The 23,025-nt window shown below is 42.5% G+C and overlaps 1 protein-coding gene across 4 annotated transcripts in view; it reads left to right on the top strand.

The window, feature by feature from the left end:
- CORO1C (coronin 1C) overlaps positions 1-23,025 on the top strand; it is a 76,243-nt gene that overhangs the window by 40,572 nt on the left and 12,646 nt on the right. For all 4 annotated transcript variants that reach the window (XM_060612487.3, XM_060612485.2, XM_060612486.3 and 1 more), the window contains 2 exons: positions 7,157-7,279; positions 21,488-21,617. In XM_060612487.3, the coding sequence (XP_060468470.1) occupies positions 7,277-7,279; positions 21,488-21,617 (133 nt within the window). In that variant the 5' untranslated portion in view covers positions 7,157-7,276. The remainder of the gene's footprint in view (positions 1-7,156; positions 7,280-21,487; positions 21,618-23,025) is intronic.

The raw sequence follows: 23,025 nt of genomic DNA, 5'->3' as shown, positions 1-23,025 counted from the left end.
AGTAGTCAAAGTGGGGCTCAAGCTGAGCCCCTGAGATCATGACCTGAGCCGAAATCAAGAGTTGGACACTGCACCAACTGAGCCATCCAGGTGCCCCAAGTGTGCCACTAAGATGCCAGTTCTTCTCACACTTTCTTCCTTTTTTGTTCCTTTATCACTATCAGACATTTAGTCGATGGCCTTTTTGTTCTGCTGCAATATGATGCTACTTTCCCTGTTTTATTTGTTGTAAGGATTTGTGATGATGTTTACAACCAGAGGAAACAGCTGGTGGCAGGGTATCATTTTTATGAGCTCTATTTCTGATGACCAGCTGCCAATAGCTTTAACATTACTGTTGTGCCTTTTTCACAACCCGTGGCCTAGTGGGAATTTTCTTGCCCTGTGGAAATCTAGTACGGCTGGATCGTCACTGATGCTTTCGGTCTGTGCTGCTTCACTCCATTTCTTTATTTAGAAAATGGGGACAGTACAGATGCTATATCATGAAGCAGCTTGGTGAGAACGAAGACAGAAAGGTCTTCGTACGGTTCCTACCATGTAACATAAGCATTCTGAAAGGGTTCGCAAGTTTTCTTCTTCTTTGGCTTTGATGGGAAGGAGGGCAGTTGGTAGCGGTTGCCCTTTCAATGGGATTCAAGTTCCTGCGAAAACATTCGGCTCTTTAGTACTTTGATGCCCTGGACTTGTCAGCACTGAGCTGAGAGTGGAAGAGAGGTTTACTGCTCACTGTTCTCAAATGTCTGACTTGACTGAACGGTATCTTTAAGCCACGATTGTGTAATTTTAACCTAAAAAAAAAAAAGGCATTTAGTAAGTTTCACAGTATAATTAAGAACAACTTGTATTAGAGAAAATTATTTGATGTCCTTGGAAGCTCAGAGTTTATTTAGTAACTGTACTTTGCCATCAAAGAGGCCAGACGTGGTTTGCTGGGCAGAGCCTAAGAATGCAAAGATAAAACAATTCAGATACAAAAACTTTTTTCCCTTGGGAGTAAAGTGTTTTTCTTTTTTTAATTATTTTTTAAGATAGGAAACAAAATACTAGGACACTCATGTACTCACCCACAAGATTAAACAGATGTTAATATTTTACCATGTTTGTTTCCTACCTCCCATTTTTTAAAAAACAATAAAGCATAACAGATGTAACTAAAATACCATTCCCCTTTTTTCCTCTTCTCCTTCACCAGAGGTAATCATTTCCTCAAAGTTGGTATGTATTCTATTTGTGTACTTTTACTACATGTGTATGTATCTGTACATAGACTGATTTTTGTGTGTGTTAAACTTTTGTGTGAGTGATACTTATTTCCATACCAAGGACAGTTAAATTGCTTCTGCTTTTTTCACCATTCCCAGTGATGCCGCGGTTAATATCCTTTCTGTGCAAATACGGGGACCTTTCTTTCCCACAGACCACCTCAAATGGTATTGCTCAGGGGTGGGCAGCTTCACCTCTATCTGTGTCCAGATTGCTCTCAAAAAGAATCAGAGCAGGAGCCTTCAGTGAACGGTCGCTTGGAATTCCTCTTTCCTGACATCCTTGCCAACACTTGTAATTAGGCTTCTAAATTGTTGCCAGTTTTAATAGGTATAAGATGTTACCATAGCATTTTAATTTCTAGTTCGCTGAGTGAGACCAAGTATCTTTTCATACATCTGTATGGGCTTTTCCTTCTCTGTGAATTCAGTGCTCCTGTGCTCCTGTCGTTTGCCATCATTCTGTCAGGTTGTTTGTTGACTTTGTTGGATATGGATGTTGCATATGTATCTTCTCTGTCTGCAGCTTGTCTGCACTCTGCTTGTTTTTTTGTTGTTCTTGAGGGGAGTTTGCAACAGTGTTTGTCATGTAGGCTTCAGTTTCTCTTTGTCATACCGTCCTTTGTTATCAGGGTGGCACAGTCCTTAAGTGAGGGGTTGAGCGGTACTGCTCTTTTCTGTTCTCTGAAGAGTTTTGTCTGAGCCGATCTCTTCCTTGAGTGTTTGGTAAAGCTCTCCTGTAAAACCACGTGGGCCTAGTGGCCTTTGGTATTATGTGATTAGATTTATGGGGAGGTAGGTAGTATGTGGACTTTTGTTACTGGTCTTTTGTGGCTATGGGTCTATTCAGGTTTTTTATTTATTGACAATTTTTTGATGTTTTTTTTCTAGGAGATTGCTTCTTTCATCTGGTGTTTTAAAATTTATTATCAGATGTTATTCCTAGTATTTTCATATTATGTGAATTTACACCATATTTGTAAGTTATGTCCCTTGTTAAATTCCTGGTATTTGTGCTTTCTCTTCTTTCTTAATCTATTCTATTGTGTTGATGTGGCTTATTATTTATTTTCTTTCTTGTTAATTTCTTTTCATAATTTTACATTCTTTGGGTGTGCTCTATATAAAAATACGGCAACCTTTTCATGTGCTTATTATCAGCTCCTTAATTTTCAGACTTTCTGTATATGTGCATTTAAAGCTAATTGATGTACCGTTAAGATCTGTTTTAGCCCTCCCCCACAAGTTATGAAACGTCATGTGTTTATTGATCAGTTTTAACATTTCTATTGGCCATTATGACTTTCTATGTGAATTATTTAGTAAATTTAAAAAATTTTCAGATGCCTTAGGGATTTTTGGTTCATATTTTTTCTATTAATTTTTAATTGAATTGCATTGTACTCTGAACATGCACTATGAGGTATTGATTTCTTGGTATTCTGTGAGATTTGCTTTGTGGTATCCTAATTGGTCATTTAAAAACGATCATGTTTAATGTGTGTTTGAAAAAAATGTTTATTTTTAAATATTGGCTCCAAGGCTAGATATATCCATTAGATAAATCTTGTTACTTTTTTTCCCCCAGTGTTTATTTGGTTTTGAGAGAGAGAGAGAGAGACACACACAGAATCCGAAGCAGGCTCCAGGCTCCGAGCTGTCAGCACAGAGCCCAACGCAGGGCTCTAACCCATGAACCGTGAGATCGTGACCTGAGCTAAAGTTAGAGGCTTAACCAACTGAGCCACCCAGGAGTCCCAAAGCCTGTGACTTTTGTTAAAGTCTTCTATATTCATACTAATTTTTGTCTGTTTGCTTGAGAGTGAGTCTTTGTTAAAATCTCTTAAGATTATGGCTTTGTCATTTTCTCTTCATAGTTCTCTCAGCTTCTGCTATAAATATTTAGAGTTTGTGCAGTTAGAGGAATTAGACTTCCTAGTGCCTTTAGCATCCCAGTGAATTGTTTCAAAATTATACAGTGACATTAATCTTTAATAGTGCATTCTACCTTAAAGTCTGTCCTTGCTCAGCTATTTGGCATATATTTTTACGGCCTTCCCCTGCTTTAATTACTTTTTAGTTTTCTTGTTTTTTGTTTGTTTTAGAGAGAGAGAGCATGAGCGGGGGAGAGGGGCGGATGGGGGAGGGGAGAATCCCAAGCAGGCTCCATGCGCAGTGCAGAGCCTCACTTGGGGCTCGGTCCCACAACCCTGGGAATCATGTCTGAGCCACCCAGGCACCCCTGCCTTTTTATTTTTTAACTTAGTTCCTTTATTACTTTTAAAATACGTCTTGTAGCTGGTTGTAATCAAATGTGAAACATGCTGTCTTTTAGCTGGTGGGTTCAATATGTTGATACTACAATTACATATCATGTCTATCACAGTATTTACTGTAAAATGAACACCTGCGAGTCCACCGCCACCTGCATGAGAAATAGAATATTACAGGGAGTGGCAGCTTACGGGCTGGGTCACTCACACGGTTTTTGTGAGGATGCGGTACAGAAAATAGGGAAAACAACCTGGCTAGAGGCCTCAGCAGCAGTTGCTTCTTTAAGGAGAGATGGGATCAGGGATACGACAGAGTGGATTCCAGCACTTGCTGAATTTGGGGTGACGTTGATTGAGCCCTGCAAATGCTGGGAAAGTACTTTACCTGGATTATCTTCAATTTGTCTTCACATCAGCTCGTATAGAAGGAATCACGACATTCTCAGTTTGCAGATGAGGAGATGAGGTGGAGAGGTGAAGTCATTTTGGCCAGGGCATCAGAGCTGGAACCTGACAGAGTCGTGACGCCAGCCCAGGCAGTCTGCTTCTCAGCCATCTGTGCTTTGCTGCCTGTAAATGACCCGTGTGGCCCTCCTTATAACACCCAGGTTCTGTGCTCGTTGGCACTTTCTTTTAGGATTCCTTTTCTGCCGATGCAATTCCACAGGTCCAAACTGGGTTTAATTGGATTTACAAGAGAAAACGAGCATGTGAAAAAACCTAGGCTTTGGGTCTGTGGACAGGGCCATCTTCACACCTCAATTTAGAATTCTTCTTTTCTCGGCAGAGAACCTTTCTGTGCCTGGGTGGCTCAGTCGGTTAAGCATCTGGCTCATGGTGCGTGAGATCATGCACTGCGTCAGGCTCTGTGCCGACAGCGTGTAGCCTGCTTGAGATTCTCTCTCCCTCTCTGTCTCTCTGCCCCTCCCCCCACACTCTTGAACTGTCCTTCTCTCTAAAAATAAATAAGCTTAAAAGAGAAGAAAGAAAACCTCCCCGAAGACTGTGATCCCCACAGGCCTGGCTGAATGCCCTTCTTCTGTGTTCCTGCCACCTGTGCTTGTCCTGTGGCGCATGTCTTCTGCTGCACCGTATTTGGTGGTTGACACGGCCTCTACGTCCCGCCAGGACAGGGCTGCCGTGTTTACTTCTCTGTCTCTCATACTCAGCACAGCGTCTGGGCCCCATGAGAGTTCATAAGTGACACGTGTTTGTCCTTCTTAATGATAGACTAAATTAATGTATTAAACTAGAGGAACTAGTAATAAAAGTAGTTTTATATTGTGTATTTACTATATTCCAGTCACCATACAGGCTTACCTCATTTTTTTTTTTCCAATATATGAAATTTATTGTCAAATTGGTTTCCATACGACACCCAGTGCTCATCCCAAAAGGTGCCCTCCTCAATACCCATCCCCCACCCTCCCTTCCCTCCCACCCCCCCCATCAACCCTCAGTTTGTTCTCAGTTTTTAACAGTCTCTTATGCTTTGGCTCTCTCCCACTCTAACCTCTTTTTTTTTTTTTTTTTTTTCCTTCCCCTCCCCCATGGGTTTCTGTTAAGTTTCTCAGGATCCACATAAGAGTGAAACCATATGGTATCTGTCTTTCTCTGTATGGCTTATTTCACTTAGCATCACACTCTCCAGTTCCATCCACGTTGCTACAAAAGGCCATATTTCATTCTTTCTCATTGCCACGTAGTATTCCATTGTGTATATAAACCACAAACAGGCTTACCTCATTTATTGCACTTCACAGATACTCTTTTTTCCCAAACCAGGTTTGTGGCGATCCCCCATCGAGGAAGTCTGTCGATGCCATTTTCCCAACAGCATTTGCTCACTTTGTGCCTCTATTACATTTTGTTCGTTCTTGGAATATTTCAGACTTTTTCGTTGCTGTTACATTGATGGTTTATATGTGACCAGTGATCATGACTCAGTGAAAGCTCACATGATGGCTAGCATTCTTCAGCAATAAAGTACTCCCTAATTAAGGTTTATGCATTGTGTTTTTTTAGACATCATGCTGTCGCACAGTTAATAGACTACAGTATGGTATAAATACAACTTTTGTGTACACAGTAAAATTGAAAACTTCATTTGACTCACTTTAATTGCACTGATATGTACCAGAGCCTGCCATATCTCTGAGGTATATCTGAAATTAAATTTTTTACATACCATATACAGATAATTGTAATACCAAGTTATGATTTCCCTAAAAACTTTATTTCATTTAATCCTACGGTAATCCTGGGAGATGAGTATTATTGTCACTCCTTTCACAGATGATGGGCTGAAGCTCAGATTACGTGACTTGCCTAAGGCCACCCACTGTTTGAACAGTAGAGTCTGGATTTGAACCCATATCTGTCTGACTCTCAGTACTGTGGTCTTTGTGTTTAGCATAATTGCTTCTCGGGACATTTCCACAGTTGAGTCACAGTGGAGAAATCACAGAATTCCTTGATCTTGAAAATTTTCTGGGAAGCCTTGCCCCAGTGTTGTACTGACTTGTCTTAACAGGAGAATAACACAACAACAAAATAGGTTCAGTTTTGCTTGGCCATGATTCCTCGTTGTACGCTCGCTTTTAGAGCATACAGGACCTCGGCATGGATTGCACCAACATGTTTAAAAAAGGAAATAGCTTTTGTGTACCTGTTACAATAGCATTTGTCTTGGTCAACACAAAATTGGCTTGATAAGCCAGATTGACTTGTTAGATTCAGATGTGTCACGTGAGTATATCGTGATGGTTACTTATGATCAGCATTGAAAAATGTTTTTTTAATGTTTGTTTACGTTGAGAGAGAGAGAGAGAGCATCCACGAGTGAGGGAGGGGCAGAGAGAGAATCCCAGGCAGACTCCATGCTGTGCATGGAGCCTAATGTGGGGCTTGATTGCACCAACCATGAGATCATGACCCGAGCCGAAATCAAGAGTTGGACACTTGACCAACTGAACCACCCAGGCACCCCTGAATATTGTATTCTCAACGAGACGTGGACTAGATAATGGGTGAGATCTAAGCTAGTGTTAATGAGTTGGTCTGGCTGACTCTTCTGTTGACCAAAGACAGTAAAGAGACTGAGACAGTCTTATACAGATTGAGCCCCTAAGCATTAGCTAAAGCTTTTCTTTCTATTACCCTAACTTTGTGTGCTCACAGTGCCATTCATTTCCAGAACTAGTGATTTGTATATTCAAGGGTATTAGCTAATTTTACTAAGAGTTGTATTTAACATTTTGAGTAACACCAAGTTTTTTTTGTTTTTTTTTTTTAACAGTAAAAACACACCTATAATTTACAAATTGTGTTTTGGTGAAAAGATTTAGCATTCTCGTTCACTATGTCTGCTAATGCAGTTGATTAAATAAAAATCTTTGTGGTTCTAGAAATTTGGATCCTTGTAATTTGGTGGCATGTCCTTGGCAGTAGCTATTTCTGGACATAAAACTTGACAGTTCTTACTAGTTGACATTGACCGTGATACATAGATACTTGAGAGTTTGGGGTGGAGGTAATAAAGGAAAAATGGTTCTGAGCAAACCTACAAACTCTGTGGTGTTGGTGTTACACAGTACGTTTGTTTCTCTCTTCTTTCAGACTGGTCGAATTGACAAATCCTACCCTACAGTATGTGGCCACACGGGACCGGTGCTCGACATAGACTGGTGCCCACACAACGATCAGGTCATTGCCAGCGGTTCAGAGGACTGCACGGTTATGGTAAGCTCCCAGGGGATGGCATGCACACAGGCCAGTGAGACCTACCTACGACTTTCAAAACGCATGTGTGTGCAGAGGCTTGAAAAGCAGAAAGTCATAGCAGTTTTGATTGTCCATTGGATTATACCATGATTTAGTGAGATGAAAGGACAACTATAGCCAAGCCTTTTATAAGCCCTTCTATCAAAGAGGTTGTACTGTATTGTTTTTCTTCTTCTTTTGTATGAGCGTGCATGTGGACGTGCTTATTGGCTGTTGTCACGTCTGCTCCATGGGAAGATTTTGAGGACAGTAAAATGACCTTCCAGTAATTCTGTGAATGCCATTGGACCACATAACTCCTCTCCCTCCCCCCAAAGGAAAGAAACTACCAACATGAACGGGATCTTTATAGTGAAATAAGATGCCAAAGGTTATACATGTAAAATGGGATATATCGCGTATATTGGGAAATTGAAAAGTTTTGCAATAAGTAAAGTGCTTATTTTCAAGCTAACGTCAGAAGGTGTGTTCTGTCTAGTTTGACCCTGGTTAAGAAATTCCTTCTTATTCAGGTAGACAAACAATATGAAAGAATTTTAAAGTAAGTTCTTTACATTCCCCCATTTAGATTCCAAAAGCAGATTATGTGTGAAACCAGGCTTTGGGATGCTTTTTAATGTCAAGCGTCTTGTTCTTGATTATGTTCTTCTTAGCCTTGAAATGTAATTGTGGGTTTGGATCAGTTTTTAATCCTAGCCCCAGATATGTTGAAAGGTTAACATAGGCACAGATGGGGAGAAATGCATTAAGAGCTGAGCTAAGTGAAGGCCGTGCCTGCGTCAGTTACAGGCGCTCTCACGCATGTCAGGTGCAGAGCTTGGAGACCACTCTTCTTTCCTTCCCTCTTCATTTTCTGTGGACTGAGCCAGACTTAGAAACCGTGTGTGGAAGGCTTTATTCATTAAAATTATTTGACATAAACAAATTAATTCCTGAACTGTGTCACTTAAACATTTACTCATTTTTCCTCATGGACTTTTGGCTGAGGAGAGCTCCTCCTGTGATTTCATAATTTTGGCAGCCAAATCATATTAAGGAAATATGTTAAAAGGAACTGTTCTGCTTAGTGTGCCTTGCTAAATTGATCATTTTCATGGCTGCAGACACATTTTACTAAAGAAAAGGAACATTGTTTAGACCCTTGATGCCCAAATCTTAAACTGAGAGTATTAACTTCTCTTGAAGAAGCAAGTTTGATTCATCTGAAAAATAAAACAAACAAACAAAAAACACTTTTTATTATAAAACACGCTAAATAAACAGGTAAGGGAGTTCAGTTAAGTGAATCCCGTATAACCACTGCCCAGGTCAGGAAATAGAACTTTGCCAGCCTTCTCAGACTCTCCCTGTGACCCTTCCCTGTCATAAACACCCCCCCCCCCACCTCCCTCCCTCCAAAAGTATCCGCTACTCCCCCTCGTTATTCTCCATGGTTTTAATCACCCAAACGTGTATTTCTAGACACTATAGCTCAGTCTTGCCACTTTAAAGAACTTGCTACATCTTTTGCAACCTCTTGGCTCCTCTTCCATCGTTTTCTTGTCCTTGACAATAAATCTGATGAAGAAGCCCCTCCTTCGACCTGCATCTTTCAACTTAGTTTCTGATGATTGCACATGCATGGTGCATTTCAACATATTCCTCTGTCCTCTAAATTCCCTATAAATTGGCAGCTGGATCCTGAAGTGTGATCACGTTCAGGCTCGATCCCCTTGGCAAGATGATAGCTAGTGTTATGTTGTTTGATCAAGAGGCCCGTGATACCAGGATGATTCGTGCAGCCGTTGATGTTCAGCACCCAGATCCAGCAGATCCTTAGGGGTCGCAAGATGGTGATCTTAAATTGTGTTACTTTGTTTTCAATTTTTAGCAGGTAAAAATTGTAAGGGGATGCCTTCTCTTATCTACTATTTGGCCAGTAGTACTGTTCGTATAGGAAAGTAGGACAGATGCTTGAATCTCTCCTTTTGTTTACTCAGTTTTCAAGATAATGAATTGGTTCTCTCTCTTTCTCAGAAGACGACCAGTTAGGGTTTTTCCCCCTTTCATGTCATTTTGAATTCATGGATTGGAACATCTTTCGTGGGTTTTGATTCATTACAATTCTTATCTCAAAGCCCAGGTCATCCACTCTCTGTTAATAGGAACTTGTTCAAGGTTCCTGAGTCCTTTGACATACCCTGGTTGTTTTTGATAGCTTCCCTGGTATTTGGTATGGTAAGGCGCTCCGTGCTCATCTTGGACATCTCTTCACCTAACTTCATATCAGTCATTTCTCTCCGAAGCTCTGGTTTCTTTCTTTTTTTTTTTTTTTTAATTTTTAATGTTTATTTTTGAGAGAGAGAGAGAGAGACAGACAGACAGACATAGCATGAGCGGGGGAGGAGCAGAGAGAGAGAGGGAGACACAGATCCGAAGCAGGCTCCAGGCTCCGAGCTGTAAGCACAGAGCCCGATGCGGGTCTGGAACCCACGAACCGGGAGATCATGACCTGAGCCGAAGTCAGATGCTTAACCTACTGAACCACCCAGGTGCCCTGCTCTGATTTCTTTGAATGGAAAATAGAATTTCTAGATCACATTCTGGGTGCTAGGAATGGTCATTGTTACCATGGTGATCACTTTTTAAAGACTTGGCAGTAAATGGGGCTAGAATATACATATATATTTAAAGATAAGATACCACGTGACCTCACTTTAATATTCCCTGTTAAAATTCTGGACTATATAGTTTTAATCTAACCTTCACTATTGCATCTCTACCTTCTTGCATACTGAGAATCCGGGGTCTGAAGGGCTCAGGGGTGAATTAGACTGCCCTGATCTGTCCCATGTCTCATGCTTTATTACTATTACATACAACAGATTCAAAGCAAAAATACTGTTGTGACCACCATAAATCAGTTTATGATTACTGAAAATAGTTTCCACAACTTTTTTTTTTAATGTTTATTTATTTTGAGAGAGAGAAAGAGAGAAAATCCTCCAAGTGGGGGAGGGGCAGAGAGAGAGGGAGAGAGAGAATCCCAAGCAGGAGCCCCGGAAAGCTACAGCTTTTTAATCTGCGCTATTTCTGTTCTCCCTCTTTAAAAATGATGTACTGATGGGGGCGCCTGGGCGGCTCAGTCGGTTAAACGTCCAGCTTTGGCCCAGGTCATCATCTCACGGTTTGTGGGTTCGAGCCCCGCATCAGGCTCTGTGCTGACAGCTCAGAGCCTGGAGCCTGCTTCGGGTTCTGCGTCTCCCTCTCTCTCTGCCCCTCCCCTGCTCACACTCTGTCTCTCAAAAATAAATAAACATTAAATTTGTTTTTAAAAAAATGATGTACTGATGTACTCTGGGGGTGTTGGGGTGGCTTAGTTGGTTGAGTGTCCTTTGGCTCAGGCCATGATCTCATGGTTGTGGGACTGAGCTCCACAAGAGGCTCTGCTGAGCATGGAACCTGCTTAAGATTCTCCCCCTCCCTCTCCCTCTCCCTCTCCCTCTCCTTCTCCTTCTCTCCCAGCTGGCACGAACTCCACTCTTGCTGTCTCTAAAATAAAAATAAATAAATAAAAATAAAATGAGGTGCTCTGTAATTCCAAGATCACATAGCCATTATATTTAACAGCCTCTCCTTAGTTCTGTGAGTATCCGTATTTAGTGCTCTCCATAGGTCCTTATGTCGACCTCTTTCTAGTCACTTAGACCATCTGAAGCTCCTTCCCAGGTAGATTCTAGACCTCAGTACACTAGAACCCAACCAGAGAGTGCTCGCCTCTGGACAGGCCCCACACTGAGGAGAAATTCCCAAGAATGGAATCAAAAGAAAAGGCTCATGGGAACAATATTTTCTAAGTTCTTCTACATAGATAATAGCTGGTCTGTGATCTTTACAATTTTGAAGGTGAGTTTTTCTGGATATAAAATTTTTGGTTCACAGTCCTTACTCAAGTATGTAAATATATTATTCTTTTTTTTTTTTTTTTTTTTGTCATAAAGTGTTGTTGTCAAAACAAATCAGATAATCTAATTCTTTCTTCCTTGTAAACCATATATTCTTTTTGCCTAGATGTTCATAAGATTTTTTTTTTTCTTAGAACATAGTGATCTATGGGGCTGGCTGGCTCAGTTAGTTAAGCAAGCACGCGATTTCAGCTCAGGTCGTAATCTCACGGTTCGTGGGTTCGAGCCCCGCGTCGGGCTCTGTGCTGACAGCTCAGAGCCTGAAGCCTGCCTCGGATTCTGTGTCTCCTCTCTCTGCCCCTCCCCTGCTGATGCTCTGCTCTCTCTCAAAAATAAATAAACATTAAAAAAAACCTTTTTTAATATAATAGTAATCTTGCTAGAATATTGTTGGTCATTCTGAGTTGGCATTCCGTGGTTTGTGGTATGTTTTTGGGTTTGGTTTGGTTTGGCTTTGGTTTTTTTTTTTTTTTTTTTTTTAATTTTTTTTTTTCAACGTTTTTTATTTATTTTTGGGACAGAGAGAGACAGAGCATGAACGGGGGAGGGGCAGAGAGAGAGGGAGACACAGAATCGGAAACAGGCTCCAGGCTCCGAGCCATCAGCCCAGAGCCCGACGCGGGGCTCGAACTCACGGACCGCGAGATCGTGACCTGGCTGAAGTCGGACGCTTAACCGACTGCGCCACCCGGGCGCCCTGGTTTGGCTTTGTTTTTAAAGAGAGAGCTGGAGCATGTGCCCACGAGCTGGGGGCGGGGGGAGGTAGGGTGGTGAGAGGGGAGGAGAGAGAGAGAAGAAAATCCCAAGCAGGCTTCACACCCAGTGTGGAGCCTGACTTGAGGCCCAGTCCCATGATCCTGGGATTATGACCTGAGCCAAAATCAAGAGTTGGATGCTCAACTGACTGTGAGCCACCCAGGCGCCCTATGGTACGTTCTTTCAGTATAAGGTTTCAGGTCTTCTTCCCCCTCCCAGGAATGTTTTCTTCAATTACAGTCTTTGTATTTGTTCTGTTTTCTTGCCTTGGTTTTCTTCTTCAGGGACTCCTGTTAATCCATATGCTTTGTCTTCTTTACCTGTCTCCAGTATTGTTTAGTTTTTCTCCCAACCTTATTTCTAATTTTGAAAAAATTTTTCTACCTTACTTTTGAGTTTTTCAAGTTCTGATTTATGTGTCCTGCATTTTATTTTGTTTTGAAATAGTATGTGATGGTTTTTACCTCTTTTTGAGCATACCTTCTTAGCATTCTTTCTTTAATTTTTTTTTTTTTAATTTTTAATGTTTATTTATTTTTGAGAGGCAGAACATGCGCAGGGGAGGGGCAGAGAGAGAGGGAGACACAGAATTTGAAGCAGGCTCCAGGCTCTGAGTTGTCAGCACAGATCCCAGCCAGGCTCGAAATCACAAACTGTGAGATGATGACCTGAGCCGAAGTCGGCCACTCAACCGACTGAGCCACCCTGGTGCCTCCTTTCTTAGCATTCTTTTATTGTTTATAGGAATGCTATTCTATGCCTTATTCTCTTTGTTTCTTATAGTAATTTGGGGGGCCTTGGCTTTTTTTTCCTTTTAAATTTCTTTTGTTTATTTTTGAGAGAGAGAGAGAGAGAAAACGTGAGGAGGGGAGGGGCAGAGAAAGAGGGAGACAGAATCCGAAGCAGGCTCCAGGCTCTGAGCTATCAGCACAGAGCCTGATGCAGGGCTCAAACCCACGAACGGCGAGATCATGACCTGAGCCAAAGTCGGACGCTTAACCGACTGAGCCACCCAGGTGCCCCTTCTTATTTCCATGTGCATTTAGAGTCATTCGGAGGTGGCTTAGTGCACAGAGCCAACCTAACTTCACAGAGCTCCCCACCGTCTGTCCTTTCCAGGGGGCGTTCAGAATCACGGTGGCTTGCTTTCTTAGATTTCCTAGCCTGCCTTTCTTTGTTTTTGCTCATTCCTTTGCCCCTCTGACTTCTGTCTTTCTCAGATTTGTTTCCATTCCTTGGAATTTCTCACTGTGGGGCCTGTCTCGGAAAGGAGCCCTTTCTGGTTGACCTGTGGAGTACGGGGTCCGAAGTCTAGATTGCTCCAGCCCCTTCAGACCTTTGTATTCAGGTCCCCGTCCTCACCAGCTATTGGAGAGGACAAAAACCTTCCCAGTTTCCATTGCTAGTGCCATAGGGGCCTACTGGTGTCAGGTCTGTGAAGCACCCCATTGCTGCCCCATGACTTTTCCACACAGAGACCGATAGATAATACACAGGTCACGTGGTTATTGGTGGTTTCCTCCTCCCACTTGCATTTGGGGATTATCACCTAGTTCTGGGTTTTTGTTTTGTTATCTGCTTGCTCTGTGTTTTTATGGAGAGATTTGGGAAGATCCCAAAACTGTGCTTGCCGCTAACACCACCATCCTTCCAGAATTTTCTTTGTTGTCCTTTTATTGGTATTGCCAGACTAAACATTTTGTAAATTGAGTCATGCTTTGAGGTAAATCCTCCCCCTAGTTTATTTTTTTAAGCTCTTAAGAATGGCACTGATATTTTAATCGTTTAAGGTCCCCCAAATTTGTTTTTATTATTGGGGCAATTACAAGAAGCTTTTGTAGCTTAGCAGTTGAAATGAAATTTTGAAGAAATAGTTGATTGTCTCCTACCCCACCTCTTAATACCTCATTTTCCACTTTGCTCTCCTAAAGGTAAAAGAACACTGTATGATAGATCAGACAGTTTCAGACAAAACCATTTTTAAATTTTATGTTTACTTTATATTTTAAGCAATCTCTGTGCCCAACATGGAGCTCGGACTCAACAACCTGAAATCAAGAGTCGCATACTTACTGATTGAGCCAGCCAAGCACTCCGACACCATTTTTTTTTTTTTTTTTTTTTTTTTTTTTTTTTTTTTTTAAACAGAAAAGCTTTCTTTAGTTTCCCAAGCCTAGGCTGTTGGTGGTAACCCAGAGCTACAAATAGTAGATAGTGTAACAAAGCCTCATTATAGCAGGGGAAGAATACTGAGAAAAGCTCAAGATGGAGAATTGGGAGCATGTGTATAGGCCACTTAAATGCTCTCAGCCTCAGTTGCCTTACACGTAAAATAACAACAATAACAACAGCAACGAGGAAGCTATGAATACATAGTGAGTTACTATTTTTTACAGTGTAGCTATAGCAGATTCATAGCAATGAGAATATCTTTAGTAAATATTCAGTAAAAAAAAAAAGTACAGTAGAACCAACTTTGTCAAATGAACTATAAAAGAATTAGGTTAATTTTTAAAACTGCTTTTTGTATTGGGGCTTCTGGGTGGCTCAGTCGGTTAAGCATCTGACTTCAGCTCAGGTCATGATGTCACAGTTTGTGGATTTGGGCCCCGCATCGGGCTCTGCGCTGACAGCTCAGAGCCTGGAGCCTGTTTCGGATTCTGTGTCTCCCTTTCTCTGTGCCCCTCCCCTGATCACACTCTGTCTCTCTCTCAAAAAATAAACATTAAAAAATATTTAGAACCTCCCCCCCCCCCCCCCCCCGCTTTTTGTATTAATAGTCTAATTCCACTGAGCAGTTAGGCACTGATTTGTTAATGTGGCAAAAGCATTGATTCAATGACAATGATGTCCCTTTGATCGCAGGTTTAGGAAAAGGAATGCCAGGCTGATGGCACATTCCTTCATGTTTTACAGATGGCTTCTTTAAGCAGCCCCAAAAGCGAATTATATTGGCATAGTTTACCTTTCTTGTACTACTTTTTGAAGCTGTGTTTTATACCGGCAAAAAGGAATTCTACAAATCCTCCTCCCAGAAATTAGACTGTGCTCCTAGGTTTTCCAGACTTTTCATACCGTGAGTTCTTTTCTCCAACAGTGTGTTCTCACGGAGAGTTTTAAAGATTGTGGCTGCTAAGTATTTTACTTGGGAAGACTTTAGCTCTAAGAAAATATTACTGCTTTACATAGCACAAAGAGCAGCCAAGTTAAGTTTAGTGAATGATCTCGATTCAGTGCTGTTGCTTATCTGCAGGGTAGTAATCAAACACAAATGCAAAAAATGGCTGATTCACACAGTGGGTTGCATAATTGTTTTTTCCAGAGTCAGGGAGAGGGAAAGATCTTGCGGAGTATTTGTCTTATTTGTGTCTAGCCCATCCCAAATGAAGTTTAAGTGGACATTTTTCCCTTCTCCCAAATCAATTTTACACTTGGGTGGAAATCAACAAAGATAAACTCCCTGTTTTATACATTGTTGCTTCTGTTATAAATTTTCCTAATAGTTTTTGCCTTGAAATAAAAATGGAAGCAATATTGTAGTTGGTGATGAGAGTGAATTCCTCAAGATTTCTGACCCCTTGGTCATTCGGCAGATGGCATCTGGGCCATTTGCTAGTGGGTATTGTATCCTGCGCAGATCAGAGCCCAGCTCTCAGTTCTTGATTTTGCCAAAACTAATGTTGTTCTTAACGTCATGGTTCACTGAGGCACATCCTGACTCCTTACATGCTGCCCCGTGGGTATTGGATAGGCAGCCTCTGTCGGGGATCCTGCAACGGCTGTAGAATCTGCGAGCCTCCTCCCGTCTCCTCTCATCTCTTTTCTTCATTTTCTCTTTGGAATTGGTTTCCTTCGCATTTAAAAATATAGCCTTTTGGGGGGATAGCCCTTTTTATGGCTGTAGCCCTAGTGCCTAGACCAGTAGCAAGTTCAGAATGGGTGATTGAAATAGGGAAGAGGTGTCTGGAAACACTTCCCGTAACGTTTAAATTTTGCACTGTTTGAGATTTAACAAAACCATCAAACAAATTGCACTTTAAAATTACTCCTTGAGAGAAACCCACGTTTCATTTTCATCACTTTTTTCTTTTTCTTTTTCTTTTTTTTTTTTTTTTTTTTAAGATTTTAAATAATCTCTACACTCAACGCGGGGCTTGAGCCCACAGCCCTGAGATCGAGTCGTAGGCTCCACTGATTGAGTCAGCCAGGCACCCCGTTCATCCCTTTTTTCTTATTGGAACTGTTCTCTTGAGCTGTCCTTTTTCCATTTTCAAATTCCACATGTTGAAAAGGATTCCAGTGATACATTAGTTCCTGAACATGACTTAAAAGTTGTTGTTTTTTTTTTTTTTCCAGAACCACAATGGGTTTTTACTGATTGATTCACTTTTCATGTGGAAGCCCTTGGGACTGATTATGGGTTTTTTCCCCCCCAGAACGAAACATTGCCATAGCAATGTCCAGTCCAAATAGAAAATCTCAGGAATCCACAGTATGATTTGAAAAACAAAACAAAGCAAAAAAATCAAGTGGAGGAAAGAGATAGCTTGTCCCTGCCGTGCTGAAATGCTCAGTCTGGGCACAGCAGAGAGAGGGTGGTTGACTCCTGTTTTCCTCTCTGCTCACTGACGTGTTTTTGAAAAAGCTGATTGGTTTTGGAGTACTAGCTTTAGCCATGGTAACAGATGCTAATAGACCCGCATAGAGATCAGAGCTGTTCTCATTTGTGCTAATTGGCCTAGGCACGTATTAGAGCTTTCGCACATAATACCTTGGATGTAAATTAGAAAGTGCTGAATTAATTTGAAGACAAGGTTCTTGAAGGAAATCCTGATGTTCACACCCTGAAAATATATGCAGGGGTCATAGTAACAGCAAGAAAAATAACCACGGACATACAATAAGCATTTTTTTGGTCAAGCCCTGTTGCATAAGCCCTTATGTGCAATGATTATATTTAATCATTATAACAGCACAGTAAGGCAAGAGTATGTCCCATTTTAAAGCTTAGGAAACACCAGTCCAGGCAGTAACTGGTCTGTCGAAGGTCACCCTTTTTGCGCTGTTTCACATTAGGGGAATGCTTTGGGTACGCAAGGTGGTTTAGCTCGTTTGATGCTTCCAGTAACGCCCGTAAGCGGATCCTGGCCCCGTATCAAGCAAGGAAATTGAAGCTTCCGGGAGTGAAACCCCTTCTTAATGCTAACACAGCCAGTTAGCGTCCCAGCTGTGACAGGAGCCGGGCCGGCGTCCTTTCTCCGCGCCAGCCTGCGTCCCACATTACACACAAGAAGACTAAACATGTACCGAGCGGCCTTCGCTTTGTTGTCCCTGCCCTGCCGCTGGTGAGACCTCTTCGGTCCGGACTGGAGGGCCACTGCTTGGAAGCTGCGGACAACCCTAAAAAGGGCAGAGAGCCGTGTAAGGACAGCCTGCGAGTAGGGCTAGTGGGCACCAGCCAGGGGGGCGTGCTCGCTCCATGTGGAAAAGCTCACGGGTCTCCAGCTCTTTCCCGCAGCCCACAGTGCGCGACCCACCAGCGGAGGCAGCGGTTCCGTCGTCTCCAGCCACTGTCTCCTCCCGCTGTAAATCCTCATGCCTGTGTTACCCCTCCCTTCTTCCCTCTAAGTCCTGGCCACTACGAGAGGTCATTCCCTCAGAGGGCCTTCCTGAACGTCCCAGCCGGGGAGAGCAAGGAAGCAACCTCACGACGCCCGCGTTTTCGCTCAGCACGTGGCTTACGGCAGCGGAGCGCCGCTTCCGTACGCCGTGCGGTTTCCTGGTGCACAAGACGAGGGCCAGCAGCGGCTGACGCTCGCGAAGAGCCTGCCTCACGACAGGCGTCGCTCTAAACACTTCAGTTTCATGGCCCCGACGAAAGCAGATTCATTGTTATTCCCATTTTAGAGGTGAGGAAAACTTAAGGCCCAGCAAGTGTAGGTGCAGGTCTCCAAGGTTATGCAGGTGATACCGGGCAGAATCAGGAATTGAACAGTCTGTTCTAGGTCTGGGGCCCACGTTCTTAAGCATCGCATTGTTCTGTCTCTGCGTTTGGGGGGCACAGGTGGTATGCCAGGCACTGTTCCAGGGCTTATGAACTCATTTCATCCTCACAGCAGCCCTAGAAAGTTTGCCCAGGACCATCGGTGTAAGTGGCCCAGGCAGGGTTTGGACCAGGGTCTATTTGGCTCTGGAGCCCATGCTCCAAGCCCCCACATCACACCAGTTATGTTTGATTTTTGGTCTCCTAGAAGTCTCTGCTTTCTGTTAGACTGTACACCCCTTGAGAGCAGGGCCCGTGCGTGCTCACCCTTTTTCCCCCTTGCCTGGTAATGAGCCTGCCTCATAGTGGCTACTCAAGAGATGTGTTGTGTGAACGAGCGACCAAGGTGGTAAAGTGGGTTAGGAACCATTGAATCTTCTAAAGGTGAAATTAAAAAAGGAATAGTTTCCTTATTTTACAAATTATATAAGTGTTTTGCCTCATCATTAAAATTCCCTTGCCATCCAAGGAAAACCTGAATGAGGGAGAAGCTAGAGACAGGAGAGGGTAAAGTTCCATCGTGGGCCCCGCTTCCACCTTCATGTTTAAGATTGGAAGTGCTGGCTCTAAACAAAGCCTTCCGTCACTCCATGCCCCATTCGGGATTTAGAGAACACGCTATTTAATTGTGGTCAGAGCGGGGTACAGAGGTGTCGCAGACCTTGCAAGAAAACCAGCAGCCCGTGGTTGGGGTGCCATCTGGAGACGGCAGGTGGTATTGCCACTCTTCCAGTTCTAAGCCCGGGTCGGAATTCATCTTGGAGAATGCATTTCCTGTTGAGTCACTAAAGTCCCATTTCGTAATTGTTTCTCTGACTTCATGCTTTGATCAAATCAGCAGTTGTTTTCTGTTCCTTATGTTAAACAACAACAACAACAAAACACAAGACCTGCTCTACATTCAGATAGCTAAGTTCAATTTGGAGCTGTTTTACCAATCATAAACCTTTGATTATAAAGTAATGTGTATGGGATGAAAGCAACCTATAGTGCTGGGGGTGTTCAGCAGATACCCACATTCTCCGGGGGAGGGGGCCATGGCTCAGGTCTGTTTGGTGGAGAAGAGGGGCAAGGTAGGTTTTCCTTCTGCTTTCTGTGCTCGTTCACACCTGCACTGTTGACAATTTGCTGAATGGTGAGGGTTCAGGGGAAATTAGGTGACATCCTCAACTCAGGCCCTCAAAAGGCCAGGTTTATTTTGCCGTGATTGGTGTAAGGGGTTGTAGTTAGCCTGGGCAGAATTTAGCCGTAAGAATGAACGATCACTTAATTCATGCCTTTTTCCCATTCTTCAGGATGGCAAACTTTTTCTTCTAATTTTTTGCAGGACAGCACAACTGAGCTGAACCTTAAACACCCATCTAATCCAGATCTTTGCCTTCCACTAAGCAGTTGAAAACAGACATTGTTTGTCTCCTCCTTAAAAATCCCCAACAAAGGAAAATTCTGTTTCTCACTTGTTCCACTGTTGAGCATGATTTTTCACTGGCAAGTTCTAAATTTTTCGTGAACTAGTTCCTTAAAATGTTTTTTGGTGGTAAATTTACTTATTTGAATACATTAATACTTATTTAATACATTTTAATTTTTTAATATATTTTAAATATGCAAACAATTTAAAATATATTAACATATTTAATGTGTTTTACTCTCTGTATGTAAAAAGATAATTACTTTAAACTTGAACCTTTTCACAAACTTAAGTATTACTTAATGTCTGGTTTTCTACAGGATTCTTGGTGCTATTCGGCTTAGTTGTTACTCGGTTCTTCCTTCATAGAGGGTTTCTCTTAATCTTTTAAAACTCATGTCTTCCTCTGTCGTAGTGTCTTATTATCCCTTCCGTCTGATGTTCTTCCCATCCCCGACCCCCTCTACCATGCAGGCACATCCCCATTTAAGATATGGTGAATATCCTGTGTGGCTTCACCAGTCAGAAGCATTTTTTAAACTGCTTCATTGAGCTACAGCTCACGTACAGTTCACCCATCTAAAGTGTACAATTCGGTGGTCTCGATTTATTCACAGATACGTACAACCATCCCCAGAGACCATTTGCGAATGTTTTTCATCACCCCAGAAGGAAACCGTGTACCCATTCACTATCACTGTCCCGAAGTCCCCAGCGCTAAGCAGCCACTAATCAACTTTCTGTCTCTGTGTATTTTTCTGTCCCAGACATTTCATATACACAAAATCCTACGATATGTGGACCTAGTTTTTTTTTTACTTCGCGTAATATTTTCGAGCTTCATCCATATTGTAGCATGAATCAGTACTTAATTCCTTTTTGGGGACAAGTAATATTCCATTGTATATAGATCTATCATATTTTGTTTATCCATTTCTCAGTTGCCGGGCATTTGGGCTGTTTCCACATTTTGGCCTTTATGAGTAATGATGCTGTGAACATTCACATACGAGTTTTTGTGTAGACATATATTTTCATTGCTCTTGGGTTACCTTAGGAGTGATGTTGCTAAGCCATATAAACTCTCGTGTTTAATCACTTGAGAGCTGTCAGACTCGTTTCCAAAGCGGCTGCACCATTTTGTATCCCACCAGCAGTGTGTGGGGGCCCTGACTGTCCCACATCCTCGTCGGCACTCGGTATCTGCCTTTTGATTACAGCCGCCCGTGGGCGTGAACTGATGCTTTATTGTGGTTTAGATTTGCGTTTCCCTAATGACTAAATAATACTGAGCGTGTTTTCATGTGCCTTAAAACTAGTTGTATATCTTTCTTGAAGAAATGTCCAGATTCTTTGCCCATTTTAAAAATTGGGTTATTTTACTTTTATTGTTGATTTGTAAGAGTTCTTTATAGCTTTTCTTTCCATGTCCTTTGAAACACAAAGCTTTAAATTTCCATGAGGCCAAATTTATCTTTTGTTTCTTTGCAAGGTTTTTCTGTAGTAGATGTTACAGAACTATTACGTGTATTTTTATCTTCCAAACGTAAAACTAGAGAAATCATGATGTTTTAAACGCTGCACCATCCCAAGAGCTCTGGTGGGTGGCGTCTCTCCCCTCAAAACCCGTGGGCTCCATGAGGGCTCATCACCCCAGTGCTGCCTCTCATGGGGGCCTCGGTCGTTGTCCCTTTTTCTCTTAAGTATTTCTATATGCTTCTAGTCAGAGAGTTTTGAATTTAACAGAGAATTTAGAATAAAATGTCAACTACTGTTAAATAAAAGTGGGGACGCAGCATTTTGGAGGCCTGGTGGATGTTCTGATCTTTAATATCGTACTCCATTTTAAAAACAGCTGCATAGAGTCGACGTGCGGTATTCCGCCTTTCATCCAAAGACCAGTCAGTGTGTGTTCTGTTTATGCAGAGCGCGTCTGCAAACCGGATGGTCAAGGAAGGGTGATCGTGAAAGGTCCTACCTCACATGGATCCTCTCGCTTCCTTTCCCAACAGGTGTGGCAGATCCCAGAAAATGGACTCACCCTTTCCCTGACCGAACCTGTGGTGATTTTAGAGGGCCACTCGAAGAGAGTTGGCATCGTGGCCTGGCATCCGACTGCCCGCAACGTCCTTCTTAGCGCAGGTGGGAGCCGAGCAGTTGGGGAGGGGGCAGTAGCCAGTGCATTTTGATGTGTGCTCCACAGCTTTGAAGCAGCTCATTAGGAATCCATGCTGAGGTGCTGAGATGCGGCGGTTCTCTAGCTTGCCTGCACACCTGTGTGCGTGTGCGTGTGTGTGTGTGTGTGTGTGTGTGTGAAGGCTGCATTGGCAGTCTGACTCAAGACTTCTTGCTTAGAGAAATGAACAGATACGTGCTTACCTATAAATCCAGCAGATGCACGGCTCCTGCTGGGGCCCTTCATGGACCACAGTTTTAGTTATTCTTGATAGAGCAGGAGGATCCCTGGTGGGAGCCCTGGGTGCCAGCTCTGATGTTGTTGCCAACTTCGGGGTGGTCCTGTGAGGCAAATATCCTCCTTCCTTTAAAAAGATACTTTCATTTTGCTCCTTATACAAGTAGTACATGTATGTTATAGAAAATATACAGAAACGAAAGGAGAAAATAAAAATCAGTTGTAATCCTGCCACCCGCCCAGAGGGAACATCATTACCATGTCTGTGTTTCGCTCCACAGGGTACTTTTTTGCACGTACCTGAGTGATGTCTCCCACAAAGATAGGTTCAGACACTTTACTTGTGACTTGCTTTTTGCACTTAGTGGTACACTGTAGTCCTCTCCATGTGCCATTGAACGTTCTTCCTCTGATATATTTTTTTAAATGTTTATTTATTTATTTTGAGAAAGGGCAAGTATCAGTGGGGGAGGGACAGAAAAGGGAGAGAGAGAGAGAATCCCTAGCAGGCGTAGAAGTGGACGTGGGGCTTGATCTCACAAACCGTGAGATCCTGATCCAAACCAAAATCAAGAGTCCAGCGCTCAGCTGCCTGAGCTACCCAGGCTCCCCCTTTCCTGTCATATTTTTAACGACCTCAGTGATAGTCCATTGTTTAGACATCTTCATTTATGTAATCAGTCCCCTATTTCTGGACATGGAGGTTTTGGCTTGTGTTTTTACGCTGCTGGACGGCACTACAGTGAACCCCCGAACCAAGATCTAGCGTTCTTGGTTTGCCACTTGAGTAGTTTCCACGTTTTACCCTGCAGGAATCTCTTTGTCTCCGGTTTGAGATTTTGTCTTTTATAGAAGCCATACAAAGGTCACAAGGGAGCGTCATGGGATGATGGAAAAGTTCTATATTTTGATTGTGATGGTGGCCACACATATGAATATATACACTTGTCAATATTTAGCACACGTATACTAAAAATGGGGGCGTTGGATTGTATGTAAATCATGCTTTCATAAAATTGACTTACAAAAAAAGAAATACTAATGTGAATGGTAGAATTTTTAAAATCTTTCCCCTCACCAGTACAAAGGAAGGGGGCAGTTGAGTTTTTAACTGGGAATAGAGGGTGTTTATAATAT

Source organism: Panthera onca, chromosome D3 (assembly GCF_046562875.1).
Source record: "Panthera onca isolate mPanOnc1 chromosome D3, mPanOnc1 haplotype 2, whole genome shotgun sequence".
NCBI lineage: Eukaryota > Metazoa > Chordata > Mammalia > Carnivora > Felidae > Panthera > Panthera onca.
Note: the sequence above shows the minus strand (reverse complement) of the source record. Positions and strands in the feature narration are given on the sequence as shown.